The sequence below is a fragment of the Bos taurus genome, chromosome 24 (assembly GCF_002263795.3).
Source record: "Bos taurus isolate L1 Dominette 01449 registration number 42190680 breed Hereford chromosome 24, ARS-UCD2.0, whole genome shotgun sequence".
Taxonomy (NCBI): Eukaryota; Metazoa; Chordata; class Mammalia; order Artiodactyla; family Bovidae; genus Bos; species Bos taurus.
In genome coordinates, this window is record NC_037351.1 from 39,491,558 (window position 1) to 39,514,864 (window position 23,307).

Sequence of the window (23,307 nt, forward strand, 5' to 3'; positions counted from 1 at the left end):
TACAGGACTACAGCTCTGCGGAGAGGGCTCCAGTTCAAATGCAGAATGTGACTTGGCAGGTCTGGGGTGAGGCGGGAGCCCACCATTCCTAACCTGCTCCCTGGGGACTGGAGCTCACATTCTGCAGCTGCAGGAAACCTTCACCTGCATGGAAGCCTGGAAAAGTTCCCCCAGTTCCACCCTGAAGCCAGGATACTGGATACAGTCAGTGACACGTGTGTCCACTCTGTGTCCCTCCTGAGTCCCTGATCATCAGCTACTCACGGGGCTGCGACCCTGCCCTGCCTGCACCTCTGGACCCACCACAGACAGTTCAGCTCTGATTCCTCTCTCATTTGCTTCAACCTAGGAATCAGACCTGGGTCTCCTACATTGCAGGCAGATTCTTTACCATCTGAGCCACTGGGGAAGCTCCAAAGATGGTTTTTATGTCTGACTCTTTGTGACCCCATGGACTGTATGTAGCCCTCCAGACTCTTCTGTTCATGGAATTCTCCAGGTAAGAATACTGGAGTGGATTGCCATTCCCTTCTCCAGGGGATCTCCCCGACCCAGGGATTGACCCTGTGGCTCCTGCATTGCAGGTGGATTCTTTACTGTCTGAGCTATCAGGGAAGCCCAACTTCAACAATCCTGCAATACAAATCCACCCTCTGCGTTTTCAAGATCTACACACCCGTCTCTGTCTGTTGAAGGCCCCCTCAGGGTCAGGAGAAGACTGTCCCCATGAATGCAGTCTGGTCCCTTGTTTCCATGGCCCGTGCTGGCTCTGCCAAGGAAGCAAGGATGCACACACATAGACGGAGGCCAGAAGAGGAGGTGTGGGCAATAAGTCTCTAAGGAGTAGTAGCAGAAAAGGATTTATTCCAGCTGCCTGAGCTGCAGGCCCCTGCTCCCTGCAGCTGAGCCCCGACAGTGCCACAGCCGTGCAGTTAACCGTGATGTCCCATTACCCAGGTCCAAACACAGATCTGCAACAGCCTGCTGGCCCAAGCAGCTCTCGGTTAAACTAAGTAGATATATCTGTGTGTGTGTGCACAAATACACATACATGCATACACATGCACATGGTTTAAAACATTAAATCTGAATATCCTTTGTCTCTACGCGATAGTAAATAAAGGCATTTGGTGTTTGGAAATGCAATAAAACAAGGCATGTTGTACACTTCTCTAAGAGAAGAGAGACTGCTCTTCTTGAGCAGCCATCTGCCCCTCCGAGTCTCTGCTTGCTGCACTGCAGTGGGTGAACGCGTCTGTGCCCTGTACTCGACACTGCTCTGTGATGTAACTCGTCTCCCAGCCAGGCTGTAAGGTCCCGTCCCTGGCCCCCGGCTCCCAGAATGGTCCCTTCTACCCGACTGAGCTCAGTGAATCAAAGATGCCAATTACATGGAAGGAAGGGCCGGCCTCTTCTGTTGTTAGTATCTTAACTTTACCTGACACCACTGCAGTAGGCAGAAGATGGTCTCAGTAACGTCACAGCCTAACCCCTATAACCTATGAAAATGCTCCTGTACATCACAGGAGGGACACTGAAGGTGTGACCAAGTGAAGGACTCCGAGACAGCAGAGATCGTCCTATCCTGGGTTATCCTGTGGGCCCATGATAACCAGACGTCCCGAGGCAGAAATGTCAGAGGGAGGGATGGAGGTGATACCTGCTGACTTTATATTGTTTAATATTTAGAAGCTTTATATTTAAACAGATTTCACAATGAAAACTACAATATATATTCATTTTTGCATAGAAATAGGATAGAGTTATCAACAATAGAATTTTAATTTGTATTTATTTATTTTTAATTGGAGGATAATTGCTTTACAATATTGCATTAGTTTCTGCCATACATCCACATGAATCAGCCATATGTATACATACCTCTGGGCTTCCTTAGTGGCTCAAATGTACAGAATCTGCCTGCAATGCAGGAGATGCAGGTTTAATCCTTGGGTCAGAAAGATCCCCTGGGGAAGGGAATGGCAACCCACTCCAGTATTCTTGCTTGGAGAATCCCATGGACAGAGAAGCCTGGAGGGCTACAGTCCATGGGGTCACAAAGAGTTGGACATGACTGAGCAACTATACACGACATGACATACATATGTCCCCTCCCTCTTGAGCCTCCCTCTCACCTCCCAAACCCTCCTTTCCCTCTAGGTCATCACAGGGCACCAGGTTTGAGTTCCCTGCATCATACAGCAAATTCCCACTAGCTGTCTAATTTTGCATATGGTGATATACATGTTTCAATGCTACTCTATTTGTCCTGCCTGCTGACTTTAAAGGCGAAGAAAATCACCAAGAGCCAAGGAATAGAAACTGACAAAGACTGGGAACTGGACTCCTCAGAGCTCCCTGAAGGGAGATGGCCTTGCTGAAACCTCTGCTCTAGCCCAGCAACACAGGGAAATATAATGTGCCAGTTTGTGTCACTTTAAGCCACTGAGTTTGCAGTAATTTGTTACAGCAGCAATGGAAAGATAACACAACTTCATCTGGAAATAAATTAACCCGAGTGAGACTCCACCCACGCCCTGCTTGGAGAAGATCTCCCTTTCCCTGAGTCTATCGCCCTTTCTTGTATCACAAGGAACGACACAGATTCTGTAACAAGGTGGGAGCTGTATTCGCCATCCTGCCTAATCAGTTTATTCTGGGGTGTCTTCATTTAGTTCTTTATTTTTGAGAGATATTCTTCCAGGGGTAAAAATAGAGTAAAGCAGGATGTGAGCGAAAGAGACAACGCTCAGCATAATTAGCCAAGTGTCAGTATTAGCGAGGGCATTTGGGATGTCAGCGTGGCAGCTGGTCAGAAAAGGCACACTTCTGTTCAGAGCAACAGCAGACACCATGTCTCCTTCGAAGCTAAGATGCAGCCACAGACTGTCTGGTTTGCTCCGAAGGCAGTGAGTCTAGACAGCACCATCCGACGAAGCTTGGGGAATGAGTCTTCACTATCACAGCAGGCAAGTAGCCTCACAATTTCTGAGTAAATGCAAAGCTTTGAATGAGGTGATAGAGTATAGGGAATGGAGGGCCTTCCACTAACTTGGTCAAAAGTCCATTAACTCTTGAAAAAAAAAACACAAAAAGCATGATCTGAAAGCATACATGCTCCCCAGGGTTCACTGAAGCACTGCTCACAAGAGCCAAGCCATAGAAGCAACCTAAATGTCCATCGACAGAGGGATGGATAAAGAAGATGTGGTACAAATATACAATGGAATGATAGCCATTAAAAAGAATGAAATAGTACCATTTGCAGCAACATGGATGGACCTAGAGACTGTCACACTGAGTGAAATAAGTCAGACAGAGAAGGAGAAATATCATAGGGCATCCCTTACCTGTGGAGTCTAAAAAGAAATGATACAAATAAACTTATATACAACACAGAAAGAGACTCAGAGACTTAGAGAATGAACTTATGGTTGCCAGGGGGAAGGGATAGTTAGGGAGTTTGGGATGGGCATGTACATGCTGCTATATTTAAAACGGATAACCAATAAGGACTGTGCAGCACATGGAACTCTGCTCAATGTCATGTGGCAGCCTGCTTGGGAGGGGGGTTTGGGGAAGAATAGATACATGTATATGTATGGCTGAGTCCCTTCACTGTTCACCTGAAATTACCACAACATTGTTAATTGGCTATACCCCAGTACAAAATGAAAAGTTTAAAAAAAGTCCATTAACCCTTGAAACACAAACAGCATCCAGCCTCTGTGTATGCAGGCACGTGCACTCTGCAGCTTCGTCGTCTACAGCAGACACTCAAAGAGATGCATGATCCCGAAACAAGGGTTCAGAACAACCAGTGCTCCTTCATCGTCATATTTTATTTAAGAGGTTCCACACAGACAGTGTTCTGTGGAGAAGCTGTGAAATGTGCTATTTCTATTCTCCCGAGCTCGTGACTCAGCTGGCGCCTCCAGCCAAAAGGTCACACGGCAGGATCTTGGCAGATCCTGCAGGTCAGGCTGGGGGATGAGCAGGTGAGGGTACCCGCGAGCGTGGCAGTGGCTCCAGCCCAGTGGGCCAGCTCCCTGCCACCACAGTTCTTCACGCTGCCAGGAAGGTTTCTGTGCTAGATACACTGACTTCCATAAAAAATGTGCAAGGTAAGTCTCCACACAGTTCTTGGAAAATACACCAGCAGCGGCAGAGACACTGACTCTGGGAAAGAATATACATCATGGGGTGGCAGGGGCAGAGAGACTGACTACCTTTACTCTGAAAATTGAATTAATGACTGATAATCCACTGATGGGTTTTCCTGATGGCTCAGTGGTAAAGAATCCACCTGCCAGTGCAGGAGATGCAAGTTTCAATTCCTGGGTTGGGAAGATCCCCTGGAGAAGGAAATAGTAACCCACTCCAGTATTCTTGCCTGGGAAATCCCATGGACAGTGGAGCCTGGTGGGTTACAGTCCAAGGGGTCACAAAGCGTTGGACATGACTTAGCAACTAAAAAACAACAATCCATTGCTATTAAGAAACATGCATTTAAGTCTAGAAAGTGTTGATCCATGGCACCATCTCTTCTACCTCCTTGACTGACTGTATAAAACTTACCTAAAACTAGATTGAAAATTAAATACCGATTTGGTTTTCTTTACAGATCAAATATCTGAAAAAATAAGGTGGGGGTCTAAAACAGATTATACTAAAGGTAACAACTCAGTGAGTTCATCTCACCGTCAAATCAGCACGGCGGATCTATTAAGACAGGACCTGGCAAATACAGTTGCCAGGCTAAACAGGGTTGGCACCCATTCTGTGCATGCCAGTGGCTAAAAATGGTTTTTACATTTTTAAACTGCTAAAAAAAAAGAAGAAGACCATCTGATGACACGTATAAGAATTGGAATTGTCCACAAATAAAGTTTTCTAGGGACCCAGCCACACTCACAGCTTCCAGGTAGTTCATGGCTGCTTTTGTGCTAAACCACAGAGCCAGCGGCTGCGCCAGAGCTACACGGCCCCCAGGGCTGAGTCACTGTCTGCCCTGCACAGGTGGAGATGCCGAGCTACAGAGGAAGAGCTCGGGTTGTAGATCTGGGCTACCTGGTCCTCATCTGCTCTACCACATAGAGACCCTGTAGCCTCGGGGGAGTCGCCCAAGCCACCTGCGCTGGTTCCTCCCCGAGGCTCCCTTGTGGGGTGGCTGCATGGACGGGGAGAGGAAGAGCCCGCATGGGACGCCACACCCAAGGGAGCAGCACAGCAGTTACCATCGATCGCTGTTTGTTGTGACTGTGGTCGCACGGATGTACCCATTTCAACTCTTCCGGAAATCACGGCTGACACTAATTAATATTGTCACCTACTCGGAAAATTATCTTTTCATTAATGGGTCATAATATTTTTGAAAGTTGTCCCAGTCTCCTTCCCAAATGAAGATGGTGATCAATCACCGCAGTACCATAATGGCCATTAATTAGAAGTTTAGCTCAAAGGACTGTCATTTTAAACGGGGTATCTTGTTTTAGCCTCGTATTTCAAAACCATTTTCAAAAATGCATCCTTGTTGGAGACACTGCCAAGTGACAGGACGAACTCCAGACTCTGCTCCCTCTCTGACAGATAATTACACCAGGACCCGTGGGGGTCAGGCGACTTCCTCGAGCGCTGGCAAGCCTTAATTACAGCGAGCACTCACAGGCTTGCACTTGGACTTTCGCTTTGCAGGAGTCCACCCGCAGGTGTTTTCAAACAAAAAGCTTTAAACTTATTGGTCTGACCTAAAATTCAAACCAGCTTCGAGTCCTACACATAAACCACTTACCCCGACAATTCCTCTTGGCTATGATGCTCTTGTTTCATTTAGAAATGCCACAAATACATAATCCAGTTAATGCATTAAATATGAAAAGACTTGCTGAAGAGACTCAATTTATTAATGATTCAGTAGAAGTTCCTAAAACATCTATTTGGAATTCATCTATAATTCATTTCACAGCTTAGCAGCGCTTCCCACAGGGCAAATATTTATCAAATATTACTCTTTTTTAAATTCTCTGTTTTAAGTTTATTTGTAGAATACATTTTTTTCCCCCAAATTAAGGCTAAACTTCCTAAAAGCATCCATCCGTCTATTGTAATTTAATGTACAATTCCTGATAAGGGGACAGTAATGGGTTTTCAGATATAACAGAGTACAGTGTGCAACCAAACAAAAGAACAGTTATTAACCATAATAGTTGGCTGTAAACTGAACGCGACACACACTGAGTACATCATAAATATTTATTAGAGAGTAACCATGGTAATTAATATACACCGTAATCCACAGCAACCCACTCCAGTATTCTTGTCTGGAGATTCCCATGGACAGAGGAGCCTGGCGTGCTATAGTCCATGGGGTTGCAAAGAGTCAGACACAGCTGAAGCGACTTAGCGCTCAGCACACATATAATCAAGAAGTAGCATCTTAAAGTCTTACCATTGTAAGAAAAACTTCACAGCTCACCTACCAATGAACCACACACAACTGAAATTTTCAGTATGAAAATCAGAATACCTGGCCTGACTAGTCCTGGCAGAGTGTAGAATATCTTCACACAGACTGCCACGGTCCTCCTCTCCAACACTGACAATGATGCTCCTTAATTTCAATGGCTCATCATAGCTCTTAAGTAAGAGCTAAAATGAGAGCAAAACATCTAAGTGTACACTAGCTGTCTAATTACCTAAGTGTAAAGAATCTGCCTGCAGTGCAGCAGACCTGGGTTCTATCCCTGGATCAGGAAGATCCCTTGGAGAAGGGCATGGCAACCACTCTAGTATTCTTGCCTGGAGAATCCCCATGGACAGAGGAGCCTGATGGACTACAGTCCATGGGGTCACAAAGAGTCTGACACGACTGACTGTCTAAGCACACAGTCTAAGCAGACTGTCTAAGACACTCTGGTCGACTTCAGTTCTCCATGCCGACTATAAAGAAGAAATAACACCTACCTAGAAGGGCTGTTGTGTGACTAGACTTACGGTGGTGATGCTTGCAGAACATAAACAAATCTTGAATCATATGATGCACCTAAAACTCATATTGATACAAAGCTACACGTCAACTATATCTCAATAAAAAAATTAACAAGAGTTGTTGTGAAGATAAAGATGAGATACACGACATACCTAACTAGGTACCTGGAACAAACCCCATATTCAGCACCTGGGTCTTCTTATTCTACTAGGACTGTGTCTCTGACACTGGAGACCAACAGCATCACATCCACTACTGTGACCACCATTACTACAGCCACAGAGCAACCACTGCTGCAGCCCACCCCTCTCGGCCAAGATGCAACCTAGTGGTCACAGGTCATAATCCAGACTCTCGGGATCTAAACACATAAGGCCCAATAGGATAATTACAAAATAAACAGAATAGATAGGAACAAATGTTGGCAAGGATGTAGAGAGGTTCCTTGGACCTTTGTGAGAGGTTCCAATGAGAATGTGACATGGTGCAGCCACTTTGGAGAACAATTTTAAACAGAGAAATACCATGCTGCTGCTGCTGCTAAGTTGCTTCAGTTATGTCCGACTCTGTGTGACCCCATAGACAGCAGCCCACCAGGCTCCCCCGTCCCTGAGATTCTCTAGGCAAGAATGCTGGAGTGGGTTGTCATTTCCTTCTCCAGTGCGTGAAAGTGAAAAGTGAAAGTGAAGTCACTCAGTCGTGTCCAACTCTTAGCGACCCCATGGACTGGCAGCCCACCAGGCTCCTCCATCCATGGGATTTTCCAGGCAAGAGTGCTGGAGTGGGGTGCCATTGCCTTCTCCAAATACCATAAGATCCAGCAATTCCACTCCTAGATGTGTACCTGAGTGAAGTGAAAGCATGCACGCACACAAAAACACACCCAGATGTTCACAGCAGCATTATTACAATAGCCAAAAGGGAAACAACCCAAACGTCGATCAGTGATGAATGAACAAAACGCGATACATCCATACAAGGGAATACTGTTCAGAAACAAAAAAGGATAAAACACTGATTCATGCTACAACTTGGATGAAACCTTCAAAACGTTACAGCAAGTGAAAGAGGCCAGACACACAGGGTCATATATTACATCGTTCCAGCTGCTGTGAGGATACACTGGTGCATAAAAAGCCCTGAGAAAAGTGTCTGGCATCATCATCACCATCAGTATTAAGACTGGGCCCACGGTACATCACACGTTCTCTGCCAGCATCTCCAGGGATTCCGGGAAGACTCGCTGTTTTGTTCCCCAGGGAGCCTGGGCTCATCTCCTCTCCCTCTACAGCTGGTGATGACTTCCATGAGGCCCAGGGCTCCTGGGAGAGCGGCCCAGAGCACCTGCACTGACCAGTAACCACGGTGGTGGCCACTGAGGCCCTAGAAAGAGCCGGGCACAGCGAGGCTCCTTATCCCGATGCTTATAGCAAACCTCCCGGGGGGCACTACGGGCCACTGCTCTCCAGAGGGGGGAAACGTAAATAGGTCAGGTAACCACGAAGTTACTAACTTGGTTAAACAGGAGTCAGAGCTGGAAAGAAATCCCACCAGGGTGACCTAGGGAGCTTTCCTGTGCAGAAGGCCACCTTAGATTTCCTGGCAGCTGGGCTCAAGGGGAGAGTGCTCTGTGACTGACACACTGGACTCCCATTCAAATAGGAGGGTTTTAGGGTACACTCCATGCCACTGAGCACCCCTGCACTCACCCATTCATTCACACGTACACTCAGCATCCATCCTGCGAGGGACAAAGACAGTCCTTAAGGATATTGACTTCAAAAGAGAAGATTACGGAACAATAGGATCAACACATTCATAAAGGCACAGATGGATGCATCGGGCCAAGAGAAGATAGGGAAAGCAACTAATTTCCCTACTTGGAAAGAGTCTCACCCTCCACCTTTAATCGCCTTGAACAAGAATTCAGAGGAAAAACCTGATGCTCATTTTCAACGCCCTGTATCTTTGGGAACACTGCTGAATAGGATCTGAAGCCATGCTTCTGAGTCTTCTCTGTAACCTGCTTCTATTCAGACAACTGGGCCAGCCCCCAGGCCATCTCCTCCCCTCCACCTCCGGGGGCAGGAGGAGCATGTACCCAACTGGGGGCCTGCCTGGGGAGGAGACAAGGGACGGGCCGTGACAGCACGTGCTGCAGGAGGTCAGAGGCTCCTTGGGGGACCTCAAATTCTCCACAAGCCCCAAGACATGTATGTCATTTCAAGATGGATATATTCTGGCAGACCTAAGGGTATGTGGAAGCAATTCACCGCAGATTTTCTAAAGCCCCATGTCACATCTTAATTTAGCCCTAAAATCCTAAAGGGATTTCCATTCTGCCCACAGCCATGGAGGTAACATTAGGGTTCTAATCTCGTCAGAAGTACCAGATACTTTTCAACTTTTTTTCCACTAATAAAGGACAAAGGAACTTCCATGAAAGAGAAAGAAGACATATGAAATATTTCTTTGGAAGGATCAGCGAAATCATAAGAGATTTTAAAAGTTCAATGCTGAGATAGTAAATAAAGAAGTATACTAAATTTACTTTAGGAGCTAAAGGTTTTCATATGGTATTTTCAAATGATATTTCAAAAGGTAATACTAATCCAATGTGATCACACAATAAGCTTGTAAATATGCTCAATTGGATACTATTGTATTATGTATCTTAGGAATCACAAGAAAATAATCTGTCAATTAAAATTCTAAATAACATGTGATGTACTATCAAGATTAAGCTTTTCTTAGAAATGTAGTGATTTTATAATGAAAGTTAAGTAAGAATATAAAGAAAAAAATTGATGCTCATTTTCAGTAATGAAACATTACTGAATTTATAATTATGAGATCCAAAGATCATTTCTACAGTAAGTGCTATAATAAGAGTAAACAATAGAAAGCCACAAATAAGAACTTAATATGCTTAAAATGAAATGTAAACATTAATAACAATGTATGTGGGATAGAACATCTATAACATATTCCTGAATAGCATTTAGCACAGTTATTGTTTTCACTTGTCAGAAAAATAAAGGACATTGCCAATATCTGCTCTTGATAACCCATGGCCAAGCCAAATACTCATCTCTATATTTTACTAAAATATATATATACTGATTATTCTCTATGAGATGAATTAGAAGTTATTTTCAAATTAGGCATAGAGCAAATAAGATTTCTTTTCAATTATATCCAACTGTATATCCAACTTAAATACATCTTTATTAATAAAGCCTATAAATATTCATTGACTTCAATTTTTTATTAATATGAAAATAAACTGTGCTTGTATGGAAAATGAATTTTGAACTGTCATATGCTGTAGAAGATTTATTGAATTCCACAGTTGCTTTCAGCTGTCTGTATAAAAAAAAATGAAAGGCTTTCACTTAAGGATAATTTAATTTTGAAGATGTGTATATTTAAAAAAAACACACACAGATGTCACAACAAGGATGGTATAGAAATCTGTGAATCGATTTTCACTTCAACATCAAACTTTTTGTTTGACTAGTAGAGAACAAGGAGGTAATCATTCTTAAGCTGCTTAATGACAACAGTTCCAAGAAAACTCTGATGATACCAACAAAAAGAAGCTTTTTTTTTAAAGGAACAAAATTTATGACATCTAAGCAGCAAGTGCAAACAAAGATGTGTGAGAGCCTTCAGAAAATCAGTTGTGTCTAATCTATAGAATCCTCTTCCACACATGTCGGCTGAGACACGAGACCAGAGACACAAGACCAGCAATGAACTCAGACCAAGTTCAATCCTCCTTCTGAGACAAGAACTTAGAGCCTCTGAAGCCAGCCTCACAGGAGACACAGGGAAAACGCCAGTATAATATCACACTAATGTAAACGTGTACCTTTTTTCTTTGGTCGTCAAAATCCATAATTGCAGCAAGCAAATTCACCTGGGGTTTCGCTTACCCACATCTTCCGGTTTCACATTCAGTAGAAAACCATGGTGCATCGCTGTGATGTTACAAGAGGGACAAGTCATGAGAAATCCAACAATTCAGACGTGTTGCTAACATTTTCTAAAACACGACTGTTCTACTTTTGCATCAGATATTTAATACAACTGTAGTTCTAAGAACACACAGACATTTTATGCATATTATTAATATTTTACCCAGGTTTCACAAAAGCCTGTAAGAGTTAAAAGAATGTTTTGGTTATTTTCAAGATATTTAAAAGACAAAGACAGATTAAATGATAAATTCATTAATAATCACAGGGTTCAAAAAAAGGATCTTATTATAATTTATCCACTGGCTTAGATGCTTTCATTTTTTTCTAAAATTAACCTTATAACTTAAGAAATTAGAAAAGATAAACATATGATCCTTTATATCTAAATTTAAAACAGGTAAAAGCTGCCATAATTATAACAGTTAAGCTGTTTTAAAATCATACCACAATGTAATTTAAAGCCACAGCCTGTGTTTCTCTTATTTCATCTTTAATATAACCATGTTAGACTGTATTAACTTAAAGTTTCTTTCCAGTCTTAAAATGCTGGGAACCAGGAGTCTACAAAGATGGTCACTCAAGGAATATTAAAGAAAATGGAGTGGGGGAAAATGCCCTGGAGCTTACCAAATCAGGGAAACAGAAAATTCACCAAAAATCAGTCAAAAGACAACTCGGCCAGTGTTTAAGACGTGGCAAAAAGGTTCACTCTGAAAGCTATAAGTGTTCTTTGACTTGCTTGAAAATGAAAGTGTATTGGGTTTCTCAAGTTTAGAAATAGCAGCAGGAAAATAAAACCTCTGATAATTCATGACTTACAAAACAGTTGAATATTTCTCCAATACCTGGTTTGTTACTCTACAGCTTCTATAAAAACATATTTCTCTCTAAGATCCATTATCATGTCTACTGAATGGAGGATACTGACTACAGTTTACTCTCTGATCCTTGAAAATCTTTCTTTTCTCCCTGAGGTCTGTGCTGATAATAAACATAATTGTTTCAGATGCCAAAGACATACAGCTTAAGGTGAACCCGTAACAACCCTGTGACAGAGCCTGGGGGTTGCCCTTTTGACCAGATCTTTTTGTAATTTTACTTTCTTGTAATTTTCTTCTTGGAAAAATAAAATGAAGCTTTGACATAAAGCAAGAAGGAATGTGAGACTACAAGCAACTGGTACTTTTACTTGCTGAATGTTTTGCTGTACATAAAACTCTTTCTAGTACACTAGAACTTCCAGCCCTCTTAATTTGAGTATCCCTCTTCCTCCTAACTGGACCTATTATAATCAACTGCTTTTTAAAAAACGAAATAGCATTTTGTTTTAAATCCCTTTTGATCTTGAGAAGACGTCCAGTAAAAAAAATATAATAATAATAATATGGAGAAGCTCACTATAGAAAATTCTGATTAAAGATGAGCCAGGGAGCCCTGAGGACACAGAGTTGAAAGGGAATAGAGCTTGAAAACCACTGGTTTAGAACATAAATATCCCTAACTATGCTATCAGTGCACTTTCTTTATACTTGGTTTAATTCTGGAATAAATATATAAGTACAAATTTGAACTTTACAAGTTGGTATTCTAACAAATTCCTAAAAGCAATATTCCATCAAAATGTGTGAAAAGGTGTTCCCTCAAAATGGGTGAACAGCTAACACACAGGGACTACATATGATCCACCTATATTATTCTGGCATCACTGACTGTCCAGCAGTCCCTGAGATGAAAAGGTCAAAGTTCCCACTCAGTGGACAGACAGGACCAGAAATGAGGGGCTCAGCATCAGAGGTTGATGGGGCTTTCAAAGCACTTCGAGGAGGAAAGTGGTCACCTACATTTGTGTACAGAAACAATAGTAAATAAGTCACCTCCACTTTAGTATTTTTAACTAAAAGCAAGAGTTAAAAAACATAAAGAAGGCTGAGAGCCACAGAACTGATGCTTTTGAATTGTGGTACTGGAGAGGACTCCTGAGAGTCGCTTGGACAGCAAGATCAAACCATTCAGTCCTAAAGGAACTCGACTCTGAATATTCATTGGAAAGACTGACGCTGAAGCTGAAGCTCCAGTACTTTGGCCACCAGATGTGAAGAGCCAGCTCATTGGAAAAGACCCTGATGGTGGGAAACACTGAGGGCAGGAGGAGAAGGAGGGGACCGAGGATGAGATGGTTGGATGGCATCACTGACTCAATGAACATGAGTTTGAGCAAACTCCAGGAGATAGTAAAGGACAAGGAAGTGTGGCATGCTGCAGTCCATGGGGTCACAAAGAGTTGGACAGGACTTACCAACTGAATAACAACAACAATTTAATAGCCCCTATTAAGAATGGACGGAGAAGGCGATGGCACCCCACTCTAGTACTCTTGCCTGGAAAATCCCATGGACGGAGGAGCCTGGTGGGCTGCAGTCCATGGGGTCGAGAAGAGTCAGACACGACTGAGCGACTTCACTTTCACTTTTCACTTTCCTGCATTGGAGAAGGAAATGGCAACCCACTCCAGTGTTCTTGCCTGGAGAATCCCAGGGATGGGGGAGCCTGGTGGGTTGCCGTCTATGGGGTCACACAGAGTTGGACACGACTGAAGCGACTCAGCAGCAGCAGCAGCAAGAATGGAAGTCTATGATAACCTCTGAGTAGGCTGTTTTGCTTGCCTTCATGCTCACGAGCAGTCATTCACTGGTCCACGCGTTGATTCCACAAGGTCAAGCAGGTGGACCAGGGTGCAAAGGTGGTGTGAGTAAGTGGCCCGGCCAGCTCACTCCAGGAGGCTCCTCAGAAGTTTGAAAAGACTAACAATCACTGTCTGACCTCAAACTGTGAATTGATTTTTCCAATTCTTCCAATTATTCTGCATCGATTAGGGTTTTATTCTCATAACTAAAGGTTTGGAATTACAATTTTCAAAGTTTACTATTTCTCATTATAATTTTAAAATATACATTGGTTTAACATTTCTGCAGCTGCATTTACCTTTATAGCTCGTATTTTAAAAAACTGTCCAAACTCATTCCTTGCTACTTGGGCCTCCACATTTCTGCACAAGATCTGAATCTGCCCCTTGAGCACTGAGGCTCCTCAGCCAGCTCCAGGTTCCCCACCTGGGAGGACCCCCAGGGGACCTGACCAACGCATTCAGGGAGGGTAATGGCAACAAATGAGACCTGCAAGTGGTGGGGTGAAGAACGCTTGGTGAGCAGGCATCCAGTGCTGCTCTGGCCCCGAAGACAGACCCAGCAGCTGAGGCCAGAGGAACAGCCCCACTCGCTTTACATGATCAATCAGTTCAGTTCAGTCACTCAGTCGTGTCCGACTCTTTGTGACCCCATGGACCGCAGCATGCCAGGCTTCCCTGTCCATCATCAACTCCTGGAGTTTACTTAAACTCATGTCCATCGAGTTAGTGATGCCATCCAACCATCTCATCCTCTGTTGTCCCCTTCTCCTCCCACCTTCAATCTTTCCTAGCATCAGGGTCTTTTCCAATGAGTCAGTTCTTCACATCAGGTGGCCAAAGTATTGGAGCTTCAGCTTCAGTCCTTCCAATGAATACTCAGGACTGATTTCCTTTAGGATGGACTGGTTGGATCTCCTTGCAGTCCAAGGGACTCTCAAGAGTCTTCTCCAACACCACAGTTCAAAAGCATCAATTCTTCAGCATTCAGCCTTCTTTATAGTCCAACTCTCACGTCCATACATGACCACTGGAAAAACCATAGCTTTGACTAGACAGACCTTTGTTGGCAAAGTAATGTCTCTGCTTTTTAAAATTCTGTCTATGTTGGTCATAGCTTTTCTTTCAAGGAGCAAGCGTTTTTTTAATTTCATGGTTGCAGTCACCATCTGCAGTGATTTTGCTGCTGCTAAGTCGCTTTAGTCGTGTCTGACTCTGTGAGACCCCATAGATGGCAGCCCACCAGCCTCCCCTTCCCTGGGATTCTCCAGGCAAGAACACTGGAGTGGGTTGCCATTTCCTTCTCCAATGCAGGAAAGTGAAAAGTGAAAGGGAAGTCGCTCAGTCGTGTCCAACTCTTTGCGACCCCATGGACTGCAGCCTACCAGGCTCCTCCATCCATGGGATTTTCCAGGCAAGAGTACTGGAGTGGGGTGATTTGTAAGCCCCCCAAAATAAAGTTTCTCACTGTTTTCATTATTTCCCCATCTATTTGCCATGAAGTGATAGGACCAGATACATGATCAATATGTGAAAATAAAAGACTGTGATTGTGTTAAGTGATTCTTAAGTATTAACTGCCTCTGTGTGACTCTCCAGAAATGAGCTGTGCATGTGCAAAAAAGAAAACACATGCATGAATTCTATTTTCCCTGTTCAATGAACCCAAAGAACAGAGTGTCTTCCAGCCATGAAAGCCTTGCAAATGACACCCATTCCCCCCTCTCCTCTTCCTGCCTGGACCTGAGTCCTGCCAGGCTCATGGGCGGAGGCAGAGGAACAGAGGAAGGGGCAGGGTACAGATCCGGTCACATGGCTAAATTCATACTTGAAACAAGAAAAAAAAAAAAATACAGGGAACAACAACAGCCTTCACCCTCTTCACTTACGGCCAAGAGAAGCGTGTCTACCTGGCTTCTGCTTATGTATGGTGTGCTCCACCCACATGAGTTCACTGGAAGCTGAGCCAGTAATGATTCTGGTGCATCACTGTGTCCTAATGGTGCCTCAGAATCCCACTGGTACTTCCAGGCAGCACTCCAGCCTGGACGGAGCCCAGACGAGGCGTCTGATGTGTGGTGTTCGCAGGAGGCAGGCATGACACACCCCAGCTTGCCACGTAAGAAGACCAGCTGAGCGGTGAGATGGGTTCCAGGCTTTGCTCACAACAACATCCTCTATCACTTTCCCCAGGAACAACAGTCTAATGAGAAGAAAACTGGGATCATGAATAAATAACACAAGTCCTTACATTCCTAACCTTCTGGTCTGGGTAATCTGTTCCATGGAGGCAAGACAACAGTAATTATACCACAAGCCAATTTCAGAACCCAAAATCATAGGTGTCCCAGGACAAGCAATTCTCAAGTAATAGACAACAGTCTTTTTAATAACAAGCAATAAACAGGGATCTTCTGAGTCGTACTGAGAAGGTTCAATAAGAACAGACAGAATATTGACCATAAATACATGCTGGAAGGACTTAAGAGTCCTCTTCCTCTATTAATAACTCCTCATTTTGTCGATGAGGAAAGAGAGACCTGGTACTCTGGCTGACATGTCAAAAGCAGGACGACTAATAAGCAAAGCTGGAGCCCAGGTATCCTGACCTGCAATTTACAGAGATCAAGATCTCCAGGGAGCTGCTCTGAGGCCCAGTGATGCTCCAAGACTGCTGGGCACTGAGACAGGAGCAAGCACCTGTGCCAGCAAGCAATGGGGGCTAGACCACCAGCACCAGGGAAGCCAGACTGGGTTCTGCCATCATTTTAAGAGGCTGGGTTCTCTAGGAAAGCCCCTCAGACACTACTTCTTGCTCTGATTCAGGTCATGCTCATGAGGCAGAGCAGGGACTTCATATGTCTAGGCCTCCCAATGGTAGAGACCGAGAAAAGCCACCACTGACTGGGAACGAGAAGATGAAAACAGATGTACACAATATTAACCCATTTTTATAGCGCAGGCAGTGATTTTATAAAGGACATGGGCTCATGAACATATGCATGTTCGAGGTGTGCATGACTGTGTATATGCAATGGTATGGGAATTAGCAAAAAATGCATAGCATGGAATGGCTAATTGCTCATCTCCCTCTTGGGGAAACAGATGAACTGCACTCCTTTTACTTCTGTGCATTTAAATGCTGATACGTAATTGCGTTCTGGCCAATGCATGTGCACAGAAACGATGCAAGAAGCCACTTCTGAGTCTGGCCCCAAAGCCCTCTCATGTGTGACCATCAGCCCTCTTCCCGTTCTCAGGTCTGAGAAAAAAAGATTCCCAAGGACCCAGGGGATAGTAATTAAATGGAGCAGAACTGACTCCTATCAACCATGACTGTACTTTGACAGGAGCAAGAAATCCATTCTTAATGTATTACGGCACTAACATTTTATAGAATGGTCTGATATGCTAGTTAGCTCATGAAAATTAGCATGGAGGAATTACCTCCACCTGCTATTTACTAGAAGAGAGTAACTTGGGTATAAGGAGAAATGAATGTAATAATACAGTATAAACACATGTATATTATACAAAAACTTTAATGAAACTAGTACAAGAACATAAAGCTACAATGAAAACAGGTAAAAAGCCAAAAGCAGATGCGAATTGGCAACAAAGATTCCTGGAAATGGGAAAGGAAATTAGTGAATGAAAACTGATTAATATCTAGTAATTGAGGATGCCAAACATAAATCTATTACAGAGAAATGCCAGTATGGAGCAGGTTAATTTACCTTGTACAAACCTGGAAAGTAGATTAAGGGCTTGACTATAAGGCCTAAAACCCTAAAAACTCCTAGAAGAAAACAGGCAATAAGCTCCTGATAGTGGTGATGACTTCCGGGATTTGATACAAAAAGCAAAGGCAATGAAAACAAAAAGAAATGAGTGGGACTACATTAGACTAAAAGGCTTCTGCACAGAAAAGAAAATCATCAACAAAATGAAAAAGCAACCTACTGAGTAGGACAAAATGTTTGCAAATTATGTTATCTGATAAGAGGTTATATATAAAGAATTGATACAACTCAATAGAAAAAAACAGGCAAACAAATTTAAAATCTTCACATAAAATCTGTGTCTATATTTTGAGATATCTGGTCTTGTTCCATTTTTTTCTTTTTAATATCTGAATTTTCTTATATCGTTGGAAGAAAAGAAAATATATGAAGGGCAATCTATAAATATTTACTCAAAGCTTAAAAATTACCTCCATATTCTGCAATATAATAATTCCACTAACAACAACCACAAAATAATAACAAACTTAAAAAAGTTTTATTTAGATTTTTAAAAATATTTAAAATTAAAAAAAAAATTTAAGCAATAAACATATAACTATTTTTATAAAAGCATGTCTTCTATTGTTATTTAAGAACTAGACAAAATTAATGTACAATACAAAAATAAAGTGCAGTATACTCACATATAGACAAGGATGCAGTCATTAATAACCAGGTTATCAAGGACTATTTAAAGAAAGGGAATATGTTCAAATTATATCTTCAAGTAAGTGGGGGGAAAGGCTACAAAAACAGTATGAACAATAAGATGACTATTCTAATGTTTCAGTTCAGTTCAGTTCAGTCACTCAGTCTTGTTCAACTCTTTGCGACCCCATGAACCGCAGCACGCTAGGACTCCCTGTCCATCACCAACTCCCGGAGTCCACCCAAACCCATGTCCAATCGAGTCAATGATGCCATCCAACCATCTCATCCTCTGTCATCCCCTTCTCCTCCTGCCCTCAATCTTTCCCAGCATCAGGGTCTTTTCAAATGAGTCAGCTCTTTGCACCAGGTGGCCAAAATATTGGAGTTTCAACCTCAGCATCAGTCCTTCCAATGAACACCCAGGACTGATTTCCTTTAGGATGGACTGATTGGATCTCCTTGCAGTCCAAGGGACTCTCAAGAGTCTTCTCCAACACCACGGCTCAAAAGCATCAATTCTTTGGCACTCAGCTTTCTCCACAGTCCAACTCTCACATCCATACATGACCACAGGAAAAACCATAGCCTTGACTAGATGGACCTTTGTTAGCAAACTAATGTCTCTGCTTTTGAATATGCTATCTAGATTGCTCATAACTTTCCTTCCAAGGAGTAAGCGTCTTTTAATTTCACAGCTGCAATCACCATGTGCAATGATTTTGGAGCCCAGAAAAATAAAAATAGTAAAGTCAGCCACTGTTTCCACTGTTTCCCCATCTATCTGCCATGAAGTGATGGGACCGGATGCCATGATCTTAGTTTACTGAATGTTGAGCTTTAAGCCAACTTTTTCACTCTCCTCTTTAACTTTCATCAAGAGGCTCTTTAGTTCTTTGCTTTCTGCCATAAGGGTGGTGTCATCTGCATATCTGAGGTTATTGATATTTCTCCTGGCAATCTTGATTCCAGCTTGTGGTTTCTCCAGCCCAGCATTTCTCATGATGTACTCTGCATATAAGTTAAATAAGCAGGGTGACAATATACAGCCTTGACATATACCTTTTCCTATTTGGAACCAGTCTGTTGTTCCATGTCCAGTTCTAACTGTTGCTTCCTGACCTGCATACAGGTTTCTCAAGAGGCAGGTCAGGTGGTCTGGTATGCCTATCTCTTGTTTAAATTACATATTGTTGTTGTTGGTTAGTTGCTAAGTTGTTATCCAACTCTTTGCAACCTATGGACTGTAGTCCGCCAGGCTTCTCTGTCCATGGAATTCTTCAGGCAAGAATACTGGAGTGGGTTGCCATTTTCTCTTCCAGGGGATCTTCCCAACCCAGGGATCAAATCTGCATCTTCTGTGTCTCCTGCATTATAGGTGGATTTTTTACCAGCTGAGCCATAGGGGAAGCCCCAATTTGGCCTATTATTGCAAAATAAATGCTCCACCATGGTTACATCAGTGTTTGACTATAAACTCCTCACTTTGGCTTTTAAAGGTCTTTCATAAAAAGACCTCAATCTACCCATCCCACTAATTCCTCATTAATATTCCAAAACCGAAGTGAAACCCATCTTGAACTGCTGACTTCCAGAATAATAAGACAGGAAATCTGTACTGCTTCAGCTCACTAACTTCATGGTAATTTGTTACAAAGTAGTACACAGGAACACACAGCAAGTGTCATCAAGGATGTGGCGAAGCTGTGGCACTCACACACCACTTGTTGTTTAGTCGTGTCTGACTCTTTGCGACCCCGTGGACTGTAGCCCCCCAGGGCTCCATGGGATTTCCCACTACTTGTGGGAATTTTAAAAAGTGCAGCCTCCTGTGGTTAAAAAGTCAGTAAGTAATTAAGTTTTAAGTCGCTCAGTCATGTCCGACTCTTTGCGACCCCGTGGACTGTAGCCCACCAGGCTTCTCTGTCCGTGGGATTCTCCAGGCAAGAATACTGGAGTGGGTTGCCATTTCCTTCTCCACAGTAAGTAATTACTTACTCACTATTCAGTAAGGCAAATGTAGAATTACTATATGACCCCAATTTCAATGCTATGTATAAACCCTAGAAAACACGTTCAAGCAAAAACGCATACACAAATATTCACAGCAGCACTGTTTGAAGGAGTCAAAAAGCGAAACCAGCTCAAATGCCCATCAACTGATAAACCGAATATGCAAACTGTGGTTTATCTACGCAAAGAATATTATTAGAAACTAAAAAGAAACAATGAACTCCGATGCATGCAGCAATGTGGATGAACTCTAAGATCATTAAGCTAAGTGAAAGGAGTCAGACACCAGAGGCCACAGCTCATGTGATTCTATTTACATGAAATATTCAGAATGGGTGAGACAGGAAGTAGACTGATGTTCTCCGAATGCTGCAGAATCGGAGGGTTGGGGATAAGAGCTAAGTGGCCCAAGTGATGAAAACATTCTAAAACTGACTGTGGTGATGGCTGTACAATTGTGTAAATATATTTAAAACCCTGGATTTTATAAATGGATGAATTGTACAGCATGTGAATTAGATCTTGATAATGTTTTTACACAAATATATATAGATCCCTTTCTTTTATTCTTACTAGGTTCTCTCCCTTCTACGCGCTTCCCTGGTGGCTCAGATGGTAAAGAATCTGCCTGCAATGCAGGAGACCTGGGTTCAGTCCCTGGGTTGGGAAGATCCCCTGGAGTAGGGAATGGCAAAGCACTCCAGTATCCTTGCCTGGAGAATCTGGCAGGCTACAGTCCATGGGGTTGCAAAGGGTTGCACAACTGAGCAACTAATCAAAAATCTAGAATCAATAATGGATTATAACAAGGTTGCAGGATACAAGGTTAATATATAGAAATTCAATTGCTTTCCTATACACTGGCAAAGAACAAGTGAAATTTGAAATTAAAAACATAGTACTGTATACATTAGCATCCAAAGTAATAAAATAGCTATAAAATTTAGCCAAATATATATAAGATCTACATAAGAAAAGCTATAAAATAAAATAAAAGCTATAAAATGCCACTGAAATAAATCAGAGAACTAAGTAAGTGGAGAGATTCTGTTTCTGTAATGAGGAAACAGATAAATAACAAGAAATGAGTTCCTATGTCAGTGTTCAGCCACTAAGTTGGCTTGGTGAAAGAATCTGGCAAGTCTGAGCTCTCATTATCAATTTTCACTTTTTAGGTTTCTGCATTTCTTACATTTAACTCCAAAGTGAAGTATATTTAATAACCTTGTTGTTGACGTTGTGCAGTCGCTAAATCGTATCCGACTTTTTGCCAGGCTTCCCTGTCCTTCACTACCTCCCAGATTTGCTCAGGCTCACGTCCGTTGACTAGGTGATGCCATCCAACCATCTCGTTCTCTGCCGTCCTCTTTTGCTCCTGCCCTCAGTCTTTCCCAGCTTCAGGGTCTTTTCTAATGAAGTCTGCTGTTTGCATCAGGTGGTCAAAGTCAGTTAATGAATTAACATTAGTTATAAGTTAAGTTACCTAAGTGGAAATAAATAGTTTTAAATGTTGGTTCATGGCAATGCTTCTCATTTCGTTGGATAAAAAACAGTACCAACTTTTTAAACAGCTGCCTAATATGTCTTTATAAACACAGTCCATTTGTATTATGAGGAAGGATCTGCAGATTCCCAACCTCTGGGTCCCTCAAGGGTTAACAGAATCTTCTACAGTATCCTTATGACACCCTTTGTATTGAAATGTGGTTTGCATAAACAAAAATAAAATGGGCATTGCCACTCAGGTAGAGATGGCTTCAGAGAACTCAATCAGCCCACTCATCTTGGGGTTCTAACAGAGTTCTTCCATGATCCCAACACCAACCAACTGGCTGGACCTAAAGGACGATTGACATCATACCTGCAGAAACAGGATTCTATTTTAGATCCTGTATTAACACTGGAGAAAGAATCCAAGAGTAGTGATCATTCTGGATGTTAAAAGACACATGGAAAATATTACTGCACAGCTAAAATATTTTACAGCCTAAGAAAATCAGAAGTAATTTTAGGATTCTATTTTGTCAGCTGAGTGGCCAAACTTCTTTTACATAACCTTCTTGAAATTTAAAAATATTTCTTTAAAAAGTGTTTGACTAGGACCTGAACTGCCAGTGATCTCCCCAAAGAGTGAATATTTTAATAAACCTTTCCTACCACTTCTTGCCAGCAGCAAGAAAATATTAATAGGTCAGTCCAAATTTTAATAGGACAGACCGGACTTCATATGCCTACAATTTCCTCCCTCTTTCTTTTCCAGGGGCACAGACTATTCTACCTAAGACACATACAGAAATGAAGCTATACTCTGCTTAATTCAAAGATGAAAACTGCCCCCCTCCCAGAGACATGCAGGTGAAGAACCACAGCCTCAGGTGGGGATCTGTTGATTATTCAGGATATATACTCTGAAGAAAGGCCACAAAAATTATTTTTGCCATGCCCTCTTCCATATTTCAGATTTTCACCCCAAAAATCCTTTTAACTCCTGCAATGTTAGTTTAATGGCATGGCAAGCATACATTTTCTCTGCTCCCCGTAGGCTTTCAAATTATTCTCTCTAGTCTCCCCGAATCTTTCCTTTTAAAAATATGACAGTCTGAGTTCAACATTTTTCAGGAAAAAAAAAATACTGTAAGTTCTTAAGTTTCTCTTCACAAAAATGCTTCCCTTACAAACTAGACATGATATGGTGCAGTGCTCTGAACTGGTCACATTATTTCAGATGAGACCTCATTAGGCAACCTCTCAGAGACAGAGAAACAGTTTCCCAGGCTCTTTAATTCAACAGTTCACAAGCAAGAGAAGGTAGTGACAAGTCAGCCTCGAAATTCCTGATGTTCGTTACTATAAGAATGGCAAGAACAGCGACTTGGCTGAAACTGTTCAGTGGTGGAGTGAACATAAATTCTTAACAGCAAACACAAACACATGGAAATACAACGCATGTCGGTGTCTCACTAATAATCGTAACTATCATCCCAATTGTCAAAATGCACTTGCAAGCAATTTCCAACAATATCTGCTATGGTCTCCAAACACATATCAAGGAAGGGTTCTTCCTGACGATGGCCTCCAGCTTCATTCTGACCTGAAATTCCTTAGGCATTGGCCTGTAACAGCACAACGAGGGAGAGGCAGAAAGGACACCAAACAGGACTGAGCCACTGTCAAAACTGTGAAGTTTATCATCAGAAAAGTCTACCG

At 42.5% G+C, this 23,307-nt stretch overlaps 1 protein-coding gene across 1 annotated transcript in view; it reads right to left on the reverse strand.

Annotated features, from left to right (window-relative positions):
- L3MBTL4 (L3MBTL histone methyl-lysine binding protein 4) overlaps window positions 1–23,307 on the reverse strand; it is a 155,469-nt gene that overhangs the window by 104,109 nt on the left and 28,053 nt on the right. Inside the window, 4 exon segments of the mRNA XM_059881118.1 lie at window positions 10,863–10,903; window positions 10,906–10,971; window positions 23,042–23,135; window positions 23,138–23,276. Of these exon segments, the coding sequence (XP_059737101.1) occupies window positions 10,863–10,903; window positions 10,906–10,971; window positions 23,042–23,135; window positions 23,138–23,276 (340 nt within the window).